General features: G+C 41.2%; 1 protein-coding gene across 5 annotated transcripts in view; it reads left to right on the top strand.

The window, feature by feature from the left end:
• Positions 1-14,723, top strand: part of ARHGAP6 (Rho GTPase activating protein 6) — a 523,176-nt gene extending 508,453 nt beyond the window's left edge. For all 5 annotated transcript variants that reach the window (XM_055266916.2, XM_055266918.2, XM_063634951.1 and 2 more), the window contains exons 11-13: positions 8,037-8,302; positions 9,967-10,047; positions 12,734-14,723. In XM_055266916.2, the coding sequence (XP_055122891.1) occupies positions 8,037-8,302; positions 9,967-10,047; positions 12,734-13,401 (1,015 nt within the window). In that variant the 3' untranslated portion in view covers positions 13,402-14,723. The remainder of the gene's footprint in view (positions 1-8,036; positions 8,303-9,966; positions 10,048-12,733) is intronic.

Here is a 14,723-nt window from a genome sequence, read left to right as displayed (position 1 = left end):
AGAATTTAACGGAATGCCAGAAAACTCAGTCAGCAAAATTGATTATATTGCAATGTAATATTTTTTAAAAATCCAAGCTAATGCCAAAAATGTTTGATAAAGAAAATATCAAAATTTCAAAAAGACTAGCCATGCTTAGTCATAGAACCTGAAACAAAAGGTGAAATATGTGCTGCTGCCTTAAATGGAAGCAACTCATAAGTCATATTTATTTTTTGAGACAGGGTCTCGCTCTATCACCCAGCCTGGAGTGCAGTGGCACGACCATGGTTCATTGCAGCCTCAACCGCCTGGGCTCAAGCGATCTTCCTGCCTCAGCTCCCAAAGCAAGATTTTCAAAATCTACTTTGTTTATCTTGGTTCCAACTGAGAGAATTGCTATGTTTGACAGTTTCTCTTGACCAAGTGACAATCTTAAATAAGTTCTAACTAAATTAACCTGAAATAAAATAATAAGGCAGTTCTGTTTGGGCATACATAAAACATTTAAATTTAATATAAATGTTACAGGTTCGAATGTATCTTCTTTTCAATTTTTCAATTTTTTCAACTGCTTTGATGTTCTGGGAAAAAAAATTATACATAAAACCATGTATATAGAGGTACACAGTTTTCTTTTGCCTGAGGCATCTCAGGCCCCTAAGTTCCACATAAGGGATGCTTTGCAGAACTAAGCATGATTAATGTGAAAATCCCCCATAAATCCGAAGCTCAGGAGAGCTCAGCAGAGCTCAGATCATCTGTGACACAGTAACTAGTTTCAACAACAGGTCTTGTAACTTTTAAATATAGGCTTGAGGAAACATGTAAAGATTTGCTCTTATTCTATCAAACCTCAGGGGCTCCCCAGAAATAGAATATTAATTAAATAAGGCTAAGTAAAGTATCTTCCCTTCTATACTCTGGAAACAAGATCAAAATAGAACAAATTTAACTGCATTTGGAGAGAAGGCAGATATGGATGAACTAAACTCAGGTATACATATTTAAATTTCATTGTGGTTAATTCTGTTAGTAGCCTTCCCAAAGTTTTTACTGAAAAAAAATTAAACTAAAATTAATTTTAAAAATTAGCAAAACTGGTGACTAGTGTATCAAGAGCATGGTTGAAGATCTGTACTAGTCTGAAAAAAAATAAAATTTCAGTACTGAAAAATAATTGTATTGTTTAGCTAGATGTTCACCCTATTGAATGACAAATCTGCCTTCTTCATTCTGGGGGAGCATTAGGCTTTCTTCTAATTTAAAGGTATCACATTTAACTTAGCAAATATCACATAGATCATTTCTTTTAATCTTTCAAAGCTCATCATTAAAAATATCCTTTTTCACAAACATGGAGTTTTATGTGACAGATTATAATTTCTATTTTTCTTTTACTAGGATTTTTCAAATCAGAAAGGGTTTCAGGAAATTTTCAGACAAGAAATCTGACTTTACCAGTACAGTGTAACAGCAAAGAGTCCTATTGGGTGGCGGTAGCTGTTGGCCTCAACACCTTGGAAATTATGAAGCATTAACTGCCCCGCCCCCCTCCCCTAACACACATACTCCATTCAAGAAAGCCTTTCCAGCCAGATAGTTTTAGAAAAAGCTTATGTGGAATACAGAATTCCATAATGAAAAATTCTAAAATGTGTGCATATATGCCTTCTATGGAAAGGCATTCAAGATGGAGGGAGAATTTATCACATCACCCCTTCCTTCCTCACAGCTTCACTGTGATTCACAGCTTCTTTATAAATTTGCAGAATGTTAATTTGAAGATGTTTTTATCAGGCCCTTTGTAAATAATGAAGACAACACTGTCTGATCTTCACCTGTCATAAGTGCTCCATTTGCCAGAGATATTAGGAGGGAATTAATAAGGACTAAAAATGAGGGGACAAATTTCACCAAAGCCTTATGCCCAGGGTGTTAGCTTCATCATCCAGTGGAGAGTTTAGAGCCATGTCAGTTCCTCTTTGAAGTGGGGCTCCTTCATCCCTAGCAATCTGTGTAAGGGAGGCTTTGTAGAACTGATGGTGATTAATGTGCACATTCTTCATGATTCCAAAGCTGCTCCAGCAGTGGATTCCTTTCCCAGTACCATTGATATAATCCAAGATGGATGATACAATGCTGTCAGTTCCAACAGACTGGAACTTATAAGTCAAATGATTAAGCCAAGGATGAAGCCAACACACATTTGAAAACTCCACAGTTCTTCTTGCTGGGGTAGCTCAGCAAGGTGCTGGGCGGGCCCCATCCGGTGATTGAACCGGAGTTTTCCATTTGTCCCCAGAACAAGTTCTGTGCTTCCGGCTGCAGTGCAGGCCTGCCCACAGTACCCTGCCAGCATGTTTACGCCCTGACCTGGAGGGACCAGCTAAGGGTGAGAACGTGACTCGCTCTCCCTGCCCATCCCTTGCTTGTCTGGTTAGCTGAGATTGGCCATGCATGCTGTAGATGGTCCTGGGGTTTTGGGGTCTAATGGGGAAAACCTCCATGCATGGAGGCAAACCCATGTAGACTGGTGACCTGTCCACCCAACCTCTATCCATGATGCTCTGAGACAGGAAAGAGAAGCCACCAGGCACTTTTTGATGCCAACTCATGTCAACTGGCAACTCATCCACCCAACAGTCTGAACCTCAATCCATCAAACTCCAAGACATACAAAGAGATGTCACTATGTGCTTTTAGACTATTCCTCATCTAGTGAATCACTGATCAGAGTAAAAATTTCATGTAAATAGATACATGAGTATTTTAATGCCTTTATTTGGGACCCTGAACTCAAAACTATCTCCTTAGGGTTGGATTATCCTAGAGTCAAATCTGAGAGAAGACATTGTGGTTGCTTATCTCATTTTTCGGACATATCCAAAAGATGGTATGGTTTTCTAGATTTGACACTGAGTGTCCTGTGGAAAATCACTAAAACCTCCCCTCCTGGGCTCATTTCTCCACCAGTGTTCAGAAATTAGAGTGCTGCCAATTGGAGCTGGTTTGTAGGAAGGTAATGCTCACTCAAGAAGCCCCCAGAGCTGACTCACAGTGATGGGTTTTAGTCACCATCAGGCACCCTGGTCCTGGCAGACAACCACTTCTCTGACAGTTGTAGCCTGAAAGGTGGTTTTTCTTTCTTTTCTCACTTTTATCTCTAGGTTTCAGGGTCAGAGAAATTTCCTTTCCTATATACTTTTACCATCCACATTTCCACTACACTACACCTGGATTTATTCACACCCTGTCTTTTTGCAGAATTTCTGGATTATAATTATTTGTTTTTTGATTTGTGATTTTTATACGGAAAATCTTACAGAACTTTATAGATTTTACCTGATTTATACATTTGGCAGGCTGCTTTTACAATAGCTTCCATAAACTTAGAAATGTTTCAGAAACTGGGATAGAATAGAAAGATTTAGAAGTGGAAAATGGACAATGGACAGACACAGGAAGCATAGGTGTGTAATGAAGGTATCCACAATGACTGGATGCCCAGCCCCCATTACAGGACAGATGTGCTCTGAAAGGCCCTCACAATTCTGCTTCCAAGTCTCTGGAAATTTCTCCAGACTCCAACCTCCATTCGGCAATCCTACTCTCTCTCTCTCTCTCTGTTCTGTGTCTTTACTTCCAATTGTATTACCTAAGTGGGTGTATGTGTATATGCATGTGTATATAGTTGCATGTATGTGTATATGTAATATGTGTCTCTGTGTCTATGTGTACATATGTCTGTCATATTTGTGTGCATGTGTATATATGTTTGTGTGTGAATATGTATATGTGTGCATATGTCGATGCATGTATATGTATGTGTTTATGTCTGAATGTGTATATGTATGTGCATGTGTGTTGTGTATATATGTGTGTTGGTATATATGTATATGAGTATGTGTATATGTGTTGATCCTGGATTTGCTTTTGACAGATATAAAACAATAGAATGACACTTTTTAAAAAAATCTATGAACTGCCTATGTTATGAGAGTCCTGAGGAGTGAATAAAACAGTCTTTTTTTTTTAATCAGTGGGCTTTCATGTGAGAAGATAATTCTTGGACATAGATTCTTAGGCAAATTTGGCTGCCACTTCCTGACCTCTGCTAAGACTATAAAATGATAGGGAAATATTTTAAGCATTTTAAAAGGCTATTAACTCTAAGTAAGAAAGAGCATTTTACTATTGCTTTGTAATAATGTTGAACACTATTTACCAAATAAATTCTAGAAGGATCCCAACCCTAACTGCCTCTGCTGCTAGAGAGCATGGTATTCAGCATTCAGTCAGCTCCTTGTTTCTTTCACTCAATCCTAGACTCAGGTCAGGAAAAAGGAGAGTTGTTAACAGTAGCTTACTACAGTGCCTGCCACATAATTAACTCTGTATAAATATTAACTTTTACTCTCCTCACAGGCCAAGGGGATATTTCACATAAGTATATTTCCCAAACTGCTTGCCATGTGTACTCACACTGTATCTCCTCCCACGGCTGGGATACATTGGAGGGTGGGGAAACTTTGAAAAGAAGACATCATCTCTCATTGGATGCCCCCTCTGTCTATGTCCCTGGCTGTGACCCCAGCCATCCCAAGGAGGTTCAGAGCCTGTGTCTACTATGAGACACCTCATCTACCTCTACCTCCAGGGATTCGCTTCAGCCACCCCCACTGTTTCCTCCCTGATGGAGGGCCCAGCTGTGGTCACTTTGCCGGCTTGACTTAGGAGACTGAACCAGAAGAGCAGAGAACACTACACTGGTCCTTCCTACCCCCCTTTCACTTCAACATGTTCTGATCCACAATGGGACTACACTACATTCAGTTGTCTGGATCCTGTTTAAGGCAGACAGAGGAGGTCCAGGAATCGGCTGGGATGGGGACACACTTCCTCCTTCCCCTAACTGTGGCCTCAGTCACCCCAAGGTCGGGACCACCACATTCACTCCCAGGGCAGCCAATGCTGCAGTTTTGGCTACCGTCTTTGGTTTCCCTCCTGATTTGGCTCTTAGCAGACCTTTAGCCCACTGTCGCATCTACAGATTGAGAGAGGAAAATAAGGTTTGGTTATTAGAAGTTCCCAAACATCCCCGTGCATCAGAATCACCTGGAGGGCTTCTTTAAAAAATTTGCTGGCCCCACCCTGAGTTTCCCTTTTAATTGGCAGAGCTGGCTTTCAGGGCTGTGACTCCACACTCAGAAGAAGCCCACGTGTGGTTTACTGATTTGCAGTCGCCATCTTGAAATGCTTAACGCTTTTTAAACATGGGGCCTCACATGTTCATTTTGCACTGGGCTCCACAAGTGATGTAGCCAGTCCTGTCAGTAGGTCCAGAATGGAGCTGTAGAATTGGCATTGCCAACAAGTTCCCAGGTGAGACAGATGCAGCTGCCCTGGGATGCACACTTCACAACCACTCAATGAGATCTTGCAGACCTAAAGAATAGAGGAAAGGGACAAGGGACAATGGCCCTCTGCCTCCACCTCTCTCACCTCTACTTCATCAGATCCAATCAGAGATATTAAAACAAAGGAACAAATAGTGTGGCAACTTTAGTTAATTTTGCTATTGTTACTATTGTCTTTATTTCGTGTTTTCACCAAACTAAACGCTCTCATGAGGCATACTGCCTTTTCAGCAGCCCCCCACCCCCAACAATTGATGTAGGTATAATTTTCCCTGCCTATACGTCAGTCCAAAAAATTTTTGAAGCAGCTTGAAAAATATATAACGTGAAACAATATCATAGTAAGTAACTAATTAGAGATGCTGTAATTTGAAATGTTGGGAAAAGGAGAATGATACAAAGAGTGATAAGATGAAGTTGGGATGCAAAACTCACAAAGGCATCCCCAAGCTTAAAAACACCAACTCAATTGGAGCCTTAATTCTCTGAGCCTCTTAGCAGTCATTGGAGACAGAAATACATTATTTATTACATGATTCATGGCTCCATAGGGTAAAAATAACCTACTCATCAGTAGAAACCCAAATGTCCCTAGTGCCAAGACTTAAGGGACATTTCTTCCATCGAGTATCTTTCTTTATGTACATAACTCCTGGCTAAATCTTCAACTTATAACACTTTGTTGAATGTATTCTGTTCTATATGGGTTGTAACACAGATGAGCAAGACATGAGAGAATTATTGGGCTCTCCATAAGCTAAAATACGACCTTTCTAAAACTTTCCTCCCAATATGAGTGGGGCAAAACATAAAACAAAACATTGGTAGCACTGATTTTGTTTTGGTTTAGCTAATGAATTGACTCTCTTTAAGTCATCTCGTACAATAAGGCTTTATGTACTCACTATTATTGGTAGAAAAAGATGACATATTCTTACTGAGTAGACATAAGACATTTTTATGAATGACTGGAAAAATGGCAACTAAACAGGGAAAACAAATGAAAGTATCCCAGTAATAAGATTTCTAGCCCTAATCTAACATAGAACACTGATTCTGAGCTGACAGCCATGTTAGCTTCCAGTTCAACACATCCAATTTTTCTCATTTTCATAATAAACTTTCTTTAACCAGTGATAGCCCATGGCAACAGATAAGTGTCTATTTGTTTTCTTTTGTGTTTTCTCAGCTAGAATGAGGAAGACTTTTTCCCCTTTAATTAGATAGGGTAGTTAAATAGCCACCTTCTCACCACTTTCCAGCAGAAATAGTAAGTTCCTTTTATTTTTCTTTCAAACTCATTGGTGGCCTAAAGATCTGGAAAATCATCCTCATAGCAGTCCTCTGGCTCCTTCCCATAAGATTATGTGATGAGAGTTCAAAGAGGAGGCAAGGAAGGGGCTTCTTTATTCCATGTTGGTAGGAAACGTCCTCAGCAAAAGGGTTCAAGCCCGTGTTTGCCTCAGTTACGGCTGTGGCAGTATCACAGAAGCTGGGATGTTTTTCCACTCGATATTAACCCCTGCTGGAAACCTCAGACGAAGCTAGATCCCTGTGAATGCACTTCCTCCAGTTTGCATGCCAAAACCATTTGGTTAGGAAAGTGTTGTTCAGGCATGTGTTTACCTTCTTTAAGAAATAAAAAGGTTTTGTTTTGAAAAATTAAGCCAAAAGAGAGCAAAGACTAGTAAAGAGAAGTGAAGTAAGGGGGAAAAGATGTAGGTTCTGGAACTTTTAATCAATCTGTGATTGTTTCCCTTCAAGATGTTGTCAGGGCCAGTTTTGAGGAGGGTAGAAAATAAAGATGTTTCCAGGTAAGACTTCCCACGCTCTTTTCATGTTGCTCAAGTTCTCATTTTTCTGTTCCACATACATTTTCACTGTTATTTCTGTTTCTGTGACAACTCATGAACACAGGAATATGATAATGGTATACTAATTAGTACATCATATCAGTTTGTAAAAGCACTAGTGCCTTGTAGAATCATTTTAGATGTATTTGAATAAAATGGAGTCTAGTGACGGTCATATATTTATTGTTTTTGTCACCACTTTATACATGAAACACTTATTCCCACCGGTGGCATCATCATCTTTATCACATGAAGGATGGATTTACTTACACTAAGTACACTAAGTATTTTGGGGGGATGGAAAAGTTGTCCAGAAAGCCATAATGAACTTCAACCAAAGTGTCAACCATAGTTTTATCTGAATTATTTTTAATGCAGGATATTGAGGAAGGTGAAAGAGTTATCTACTAGTGTATCCTTACCTAATAGATAATGAGCATCAGACTTTCACTTAAAAATGGAAGCAGGAATGAGTCCCCGAGGCACTTAGCAATGCCCATTGGCAAATGCAGGGCTCCTTGTCAGTTTCATTCTCACCCTGCCTTCTCCATCATTGCCGTTTCCTGTTACATCTGTTGGGTTTTACTGCCCTCTGCTGGTCATATTGTTGAAACCCTTTCACCTCATGGATGTAGATGTCTTGGAACATTGCTCAAAATGGTCTTTTTGTTTCAGCCGGTGTCCATGCATACTCCTCCCGTCATTTGTATAACAGCCATATTGTTTAAATCTGGTCACTACTTGTTAACAAACTCACACACCTGTAATTGTCTCATTGTGCCAGAAGCCCTGACATGCTGCAGTCGGAAGTTTCCTTTTCCGTGGGAGGGAGGCACTCATCTACAGACTCCAACAAGGCCTCCAGCGGAGACATCTCCCCTTATGACAACAACTCCCCAGTGCTGTCTGAGCGCTCCCTGCTGGCTATGCAAGAGGACGCGGCCCCGGGGGGCTCGGAGAAGCTTTACAAAGTGCCAGGGCAGTTTATGCTGGTGGGCCACTTGTCGTCAAAGTCAAGGGAAAGTTCTCCTGGACCAAGGCTTGGGAAAGGTAACTGGAGCCTGGCCAGCGGGCGCTGGCCAAAACAAGTGACCCTTCTCTTGTTGCATGTGGCATGGTGTGGGGCTCTTCGGACCTTCTCTTCGTCTCTCCCTTATTTGATGTTTCTGTAATTCAACCTGCATTTACCGAGTACCTGCTGAATGCCTACTCTAGGAAGAGGAAGGTGTGGCGAGCCCAGTCGTCGGCTGGGAGGGTCCCTGCAGGCCACGTTCCAATTCTCAGATATCTGGGAAATAAACGCATGCCCAGAGGAGCCACTCCTATTCCCAGCTGATTCTTTTTCCCTCCAGCATCCTAGGAACTTTATGTATACTGGATTTGGGTTGCATATTTGCTAGTCTGAGGTGCCACCCAATTACTGCTGTTACTTTTCTAAAGAAAACAAGCTGAACCTACTATGTATGAAGACAACCTTCCAGAACCAAATAGTGTTAGTATCCAATGACAAGAGAGCACTAGACTGGGAGTCACAAACCTGCTCTGCCACTTTCAACCTGCAGGATCTCCAGTGAGCGATTGAGCTTCCCAGAGTCCCATTTCCTCCTGCTGTGAAAACTCAGAATGATAACAGTATTTAATTCATTGAGTTTAATGAACTAATCCATGTAAAGCCCTCAACGCAGCACTTCAAATGTAATACGCACTCGATAATACTTGCTGTGTAATCTTGTGTGCATTTCTTACCTGCTCCTTACGCTAGTTGCATCGTCTGTAAAATGATCTCCTGGGAACCTCCTAGGGATGAAGTGAGATAACGCATGTGAACTGCTGAACACGTGGAGGCACCCAGTAGACGTCTGCTGCTATAAATCGTAATTATAATCCCATCATGGGATTGTAGTGAGGATTAAATGAGATGGTGAAAAAGCCTAATGTAGTGCCTTACTCCATAAATATTGATGGATAAGCTAAGGGGATTTATGAGTGAATGCATGCATGAAGAAATCCAGTGATACCAATAGCAAAGTATTCCTGAGGGTAGTACAGAAACTCTATTGTTCCTCTAGTTCTATGTTAATGTGGTTAGCGCCTATAAAGCTGTTGTCACCCATCACCCTTCTATTCATTTCCTATAACATGCAAACTTATTATTTTATGGTTCTGGAGGTGAGAAGTCTAAAATGGGTCCAACAGGGCCTCTTTCCCTTCTGGACGTCCTAGGGCACAATCGTTTTCTTGCCTTTTCTAGCTTCTAGAAGCTGCTGCATTCCTTGGATCGAGGCCCCTTCCTCCATCTTTTAAGCCAACAATCTAGCAGCATCCTCTCTCCTACCCCTCTCTTATAAGGACCCTTGTAATTATATTGGCCCCGTCCAGATAATCCAGGAAAATCTCCCCATCTCAAGAACCATAATAGAATCACACCTGCAAAGACCTTTTTGAAAATAACATCTTTGTAGATTTGTGGGATTATGACACAGATATCTTTGGGGGACCCTTATTCTGTCTACCACAAGCATGATATAGAAAGGGCCTTTGTGTAAATCCCAAATAGAATGAACATGCTGAAAGGTGGATCTGAATTGTATTCTGTTTTGTATGCAACAGGATCTTGAATACAATACTTTGCACAGAAGAGATGTTCTTAAAATGTTCATTGATTTTTAATTTTCCTTTTGTGTTATATACCTTTTTATACACTTTTTCCCTAGATCTGTCAGAGGAGCCTTTCAATATCTGGGGAACTTGGCATTCAACATTAAAAAGCGGATCCAAAGACCCAGGAATGACAGGTAAAGTATTAATTTTAAACTTTATTGCATTTACTTTTAAAATTATTTTCTAAAGTTTTCTTTACTATCATTATATTACATGCTTGTCAAACATTATTTGGGAAATGCTGAAAATGGGAGGGGGTGAAACTATCCTTAGGCTTTCCACCCAAATATGCCAATCTTTGACTATATTTTTTTTCCATTTCCTTTGCAGAGGTTTTCATAGTTACAGTCATTCTGTCTGTGCAACTTTGTATTATTTTCTAACTTCCATTTTCCAGTTATTCTCCGTTATCCTTTTTAAGGGCAAGGGGTATTCCACAGAGTGCATATTCATAGTTTACAAACCAGTACTAAGTCATTTGAAACTTTTTGTTATTGTTGTAATAAGTTACACTTTCAGGAGCCTCTTTTATGTAATTAATTTTTCAAATTATTAATAGATTCACAAAATTTTGGAAAGCAAGTCAAAGGTTATAAATCCCAAACAGGGAAGTGGGTCAAATATAACAAGGCTTTCCAAGAATCTGGAGGTACAGTCACCTCCTGTTCTGTATGGGACCCACTACCTTGCATTCTGTAAACTGTGGATGGCAGGAGATTTTACACTGCTGTGTGCAAATCTCATCAGTATTGCAAATTAGTGGGTTTTCATTTTTGCTAACTTAAAAAAAATTGCATTTATTAATTTGATTTGCATTTCTTTCTTACCAGTATTTTTCAGTGTTTCTATTAATTTGCTGAACTTCCCCCCATTGAATTGTTACTTATATCATTGCCTATTTATGTATGCTAGTGTTTTTTAAATTCTTATGAACTCTTTATATAATAAAGATGTTAACTCTTTTTCCATATTGTTTACCACTTGCATTTTCTTTTTTTACATAATTAATTTTATCACTGTCTCTTTTCTGTGAATTCTTTCATAAAATTAATCTTTAGTTCAGTGTTGGATAGTCAGTCATCTGTATGCATTTCTTTTTAATGTTATTTCATTGTTTCCACCTTAATTTTTTAATCCATCTGGAATATGTGTTATATATGGTATAAAATGTGTACATTGTCTGGTTGTTTTATATTTATATTCCCCTTCTCATTGTTTTGTAATATCTCCCATATTACATTTTAAAAGCACAGTGCATTTTTAAATGTAATGCCCTCTAGTGCTGATTCCTTTTCTAACTATATCTCACTGTATCCTGTGAAGAGCCTTACTCCATTTTCCTTTTCCAGTTTCAGCTGTCACCTGTTTCAGCTATCATTTGTTTCTTTGTAAATACTCACATCCCCCACTCCCGTCCCCAACACGGCCTTGTTCTTGTTCCTTGTCTGCTTTTTAAGAAGTGGGGGGCAGAGCAGATTCACAGGAAAATGGTAGTCTGGGTACACATGCCCCAAGGACTCCTCCTTTGCCTTGCAAAATGCGCTGTTATTTCTTTCCCTTCAGTTTCCTAAAGAAAGTTGTATCTTTTAGGGAAAGCTAACTGCTGTAACAACTCCGAAATCGGGCAGTGGCTTAACCTATTACAACTGGATTTCTCCCTCACCGTCCCAGTACAGTGTTGATTGTGAGGGGTGAGGAGGGGTGGGAGTGTGTGAAGGGAGGGAGTGCTGTCTTCCACATAGTCACTAAGGGGCCCAGCCTAGGCTTCACATATCCAGTGGCTCCACCATCCTCAGAGCCCCGGGAGTCTTCCAAGAGTTTCAGAGCCTAGGGAGTCTTCATGCTGGGCTGGTAGTTAGGGAAGGGGGAAAGCAAAGATCAGTAGGAAGGCATTCGTTTAGTTTTTTTTTTTTTTTTTTTTTTTGAGATGGAGTCTCACTCTCTCACCCAGGCTGGAGTGCAGTGGCGCCATCTCGGCTCACTGCAAGCTCCGCCTCCTGGGTTCATGCCATTCTCCTGCCTCAGCTTCCCGAGTAGCTGGGACTACAAGCAGCCACCGCCACGCCTGGCTAATTTTTTGTATTTTTAGTGGAGACGGGGTTTCACTGTGTTAGCCAGGATGGTTTAATTTTTTATTTTTTATTTTATTTTATTTTTTTTAGTTCAGGCCTAGAAATGGCTTACATCACATCTGTCCACATTTGTTGCCCAGACCTCAATTCTGTGGCCCTCCTAACTGCCAGACAGGCTGGAAACTGCCATGTAGGAAGTAAAGGGGAACGATTCGGTGACCACCAAGTCAGCATTTCCTGCACTGATGATAGGAGAATATGCATAGTGGCTGGCCTGCCTTCTGGCATGGAATGGGGTACTTGAGATTCAAGTAACTTCATTGATGCAATAGAAACATGAAAACATTATAATTTGTATCTCTCCTGGATTACAGATTGCATTGAACAAGAAGGGAATGCTTCTTTCACCTTCTGGATTCTGAAAAGTTTTCCCAGCCATGTAGAGGGGCCCTTTCCTGAAACACAAATTGGTGGCAAAGCCAATTATTAATCTAGTCTGACGTCTCAGCTAACCTGTCAGAGTCTAGGCATATGAATTGAGCTGATAATCAAAAAGCATTTGTCTTTTTTTGTTTTGCTGGGAAGGTTCTTTTCTTCAGGTAGCAGCAGCTAAGAGCATACTGTGCTCTTTCAGTTTTAGAAGTCCGGGGGGACGTCTTAGAAGTGGGAAGGAAATAACAGGATTTGAATCCCCAACAAGGATTCTACAAACTGATTCCATTTCTTGGGCTTTCTCTCTGGCTTCCAGGTTCTTCTGGAGACATTTTTGAAAGCAGCTCCCTAAGAGCGGGCCCCTGCTCCCTTTCTCAAGGGAATCTGTCCCCAGATTGGCCTCGGTGGCAGGCGAGCCCCGCAGAGCTGGACAGCGACACGCAGGTGGCTCCGAGGACTCAGGCCGAAGCCCCCGCCGCGGAGGGCAGGGCCCACGCTGCGGTGTCGCGCGCCTGCAGCACGCCCCACGTCCAGGTGGCAGGGAAAGCCGAGCGGCCCACGGCCAGGTCGGAGCAGTACTTGACCCTGGGCGGCGCCCACGACCTCAGCGAGATTGAGCTGGATGTGGCTGGGCTGCAGAGCCGGGCCACACCTCAGTGCCAAAGACCCCATGGGAGCGGGAGGGATGACAAGCGGCCCCCGCCTCCATACCCGGGCCTGGGGAAGCCCGCGGCAGCGGCGGCCCGGATCCAGGGGCCCCCAGAAGGCGTGGGGACAGCCACGGACCAGGGAGGCCAAGCAGCTGAGCGAGAGCAGCAGGTCACGCAGAAAAAACTGAGCAGCGCCAACTCCCTGCCAGCGGGCGAGCAGGACAGTCCGCGCCTGGGGGACGCTGGCTGGCTCGACTGGCAGAGAGAGCGCTGGCAGATCTGGGAGCTCCTGTCGGCCGACAACCCTGATGCCCTGCCCGAGACGCTGGTCTGAGCCCGCACCCAGCCGAGCCCCCCCTGCCCCGAGCCCCCCGCCCTCCAGCCCCGGGGGGACCGTGGGTGGTGGCCACTGGCACACTTAGTGTTCTTCTTTCACACTTCTCAAAAGCGACACAAGAGAAATCCAGTTCACCTACAGAGGTAGAGCACTCACGCCCCCGCCATTGAGAATAAGGTTCCATTGCGTAGCCAGCCTTAGGAAAAACAAACAGAACCCAAACCAGATGGCAATGTCCAATCTAAAAATGTCCCTCTTGGCTCTATAATATAAGATACAACTCTTGCTTTGGCATAGCCTAACCATATTTATGTCTCTTCAGTTTTGACTATTGTATATTCTGTAACAGATTATGTATAATCATATATGATATAGTCACAAAGAGAAAACAAAAAGAACTTTTTTTAAAAAAAATCACTTCACTTATATTAAGCAATGAGATATACTAAACAATGAGATTCTATAGAATGTTCTAGAATGTGCACAAGCGGGTTTCTGTGCTTTTGCCATAGCTTTATAATTGGGGATAACCCTTCCTTCGATACCTAACGAAAACACTAACAAGAGGAAACAGAATATGAGAAGCCATATTTTTATATAAGAGTCAGATACAAAAAGAAAAATCACTGAATGCTTTTTGATATTGAATACGTTTTCAGGAAAATGCTAAATCTGATAGATTACGAAATATATTTTTAGAACTTGTTTAGAAAGGATTCAGTTAACCAAACAAGAAAAAGGCAGTGCCTCACAAAGAAATTAAGAAGTTGTCTGTCCAACGTTACATCAAATTCAGTTTTATATAGGCCATATATAATATATATTTATAATGTATAATTTTTATGTATTTTTCAAAACTACAAACTGGAATCCAACTATAAAGTGTTTAAGAATCTACATAGAATATTCAAATTATAGAACATGTTTTTTCCCTTTGCCCCATAATCAGTATTTGCCAAATTACATCCAATTCTTTAAAAACTAAATCACATTTGGTAAAAGGCCTACAGCTTTGTACTTACATTGTGCCAAAGGCTGAGGAAATGTTTTCTTTCGTAATTTTATGTGTATTGTAAAATGTTCTACCGTACTTTAGTAGTTTGAAGTTTTTCAAGTGCATTAACTATTTTTGACCAGCAGATGGCGAGACGCTTCAGTATTTTATGCATTTTTTTTCACTTCTGAAGTGTATTATAAAAAAAGATTTTTTTTTTTTTTATAAAACATGCTACTCTTAATTTTCATGTTGGTGATGAAATTTCCAGTGGTGTTTCTTAAGGTTCTATCTTGTGCCATGATGAATAAAAAGTTAAGCAAAG

The sequence above is a fragment of the Symphalangus syndactylus genome, chromosome X, assembly GCF_028878055.3.
Source record: "Symphalangus syndactylus isolate Jambi chromosome X, NHGRI_mSymSyn1-v2.1_pri, whole genome shotgun sequence".
Classification (NCBI taxonomy): Eukaryota; Metazoa; Chordata; class Mammalia; order Primates; family Hylobatidae; genus Symphalangus; species Symphalangus syndactylus.
This window is presented reverse-complemented; position numbering and strand designations above follow the sequence as displayed.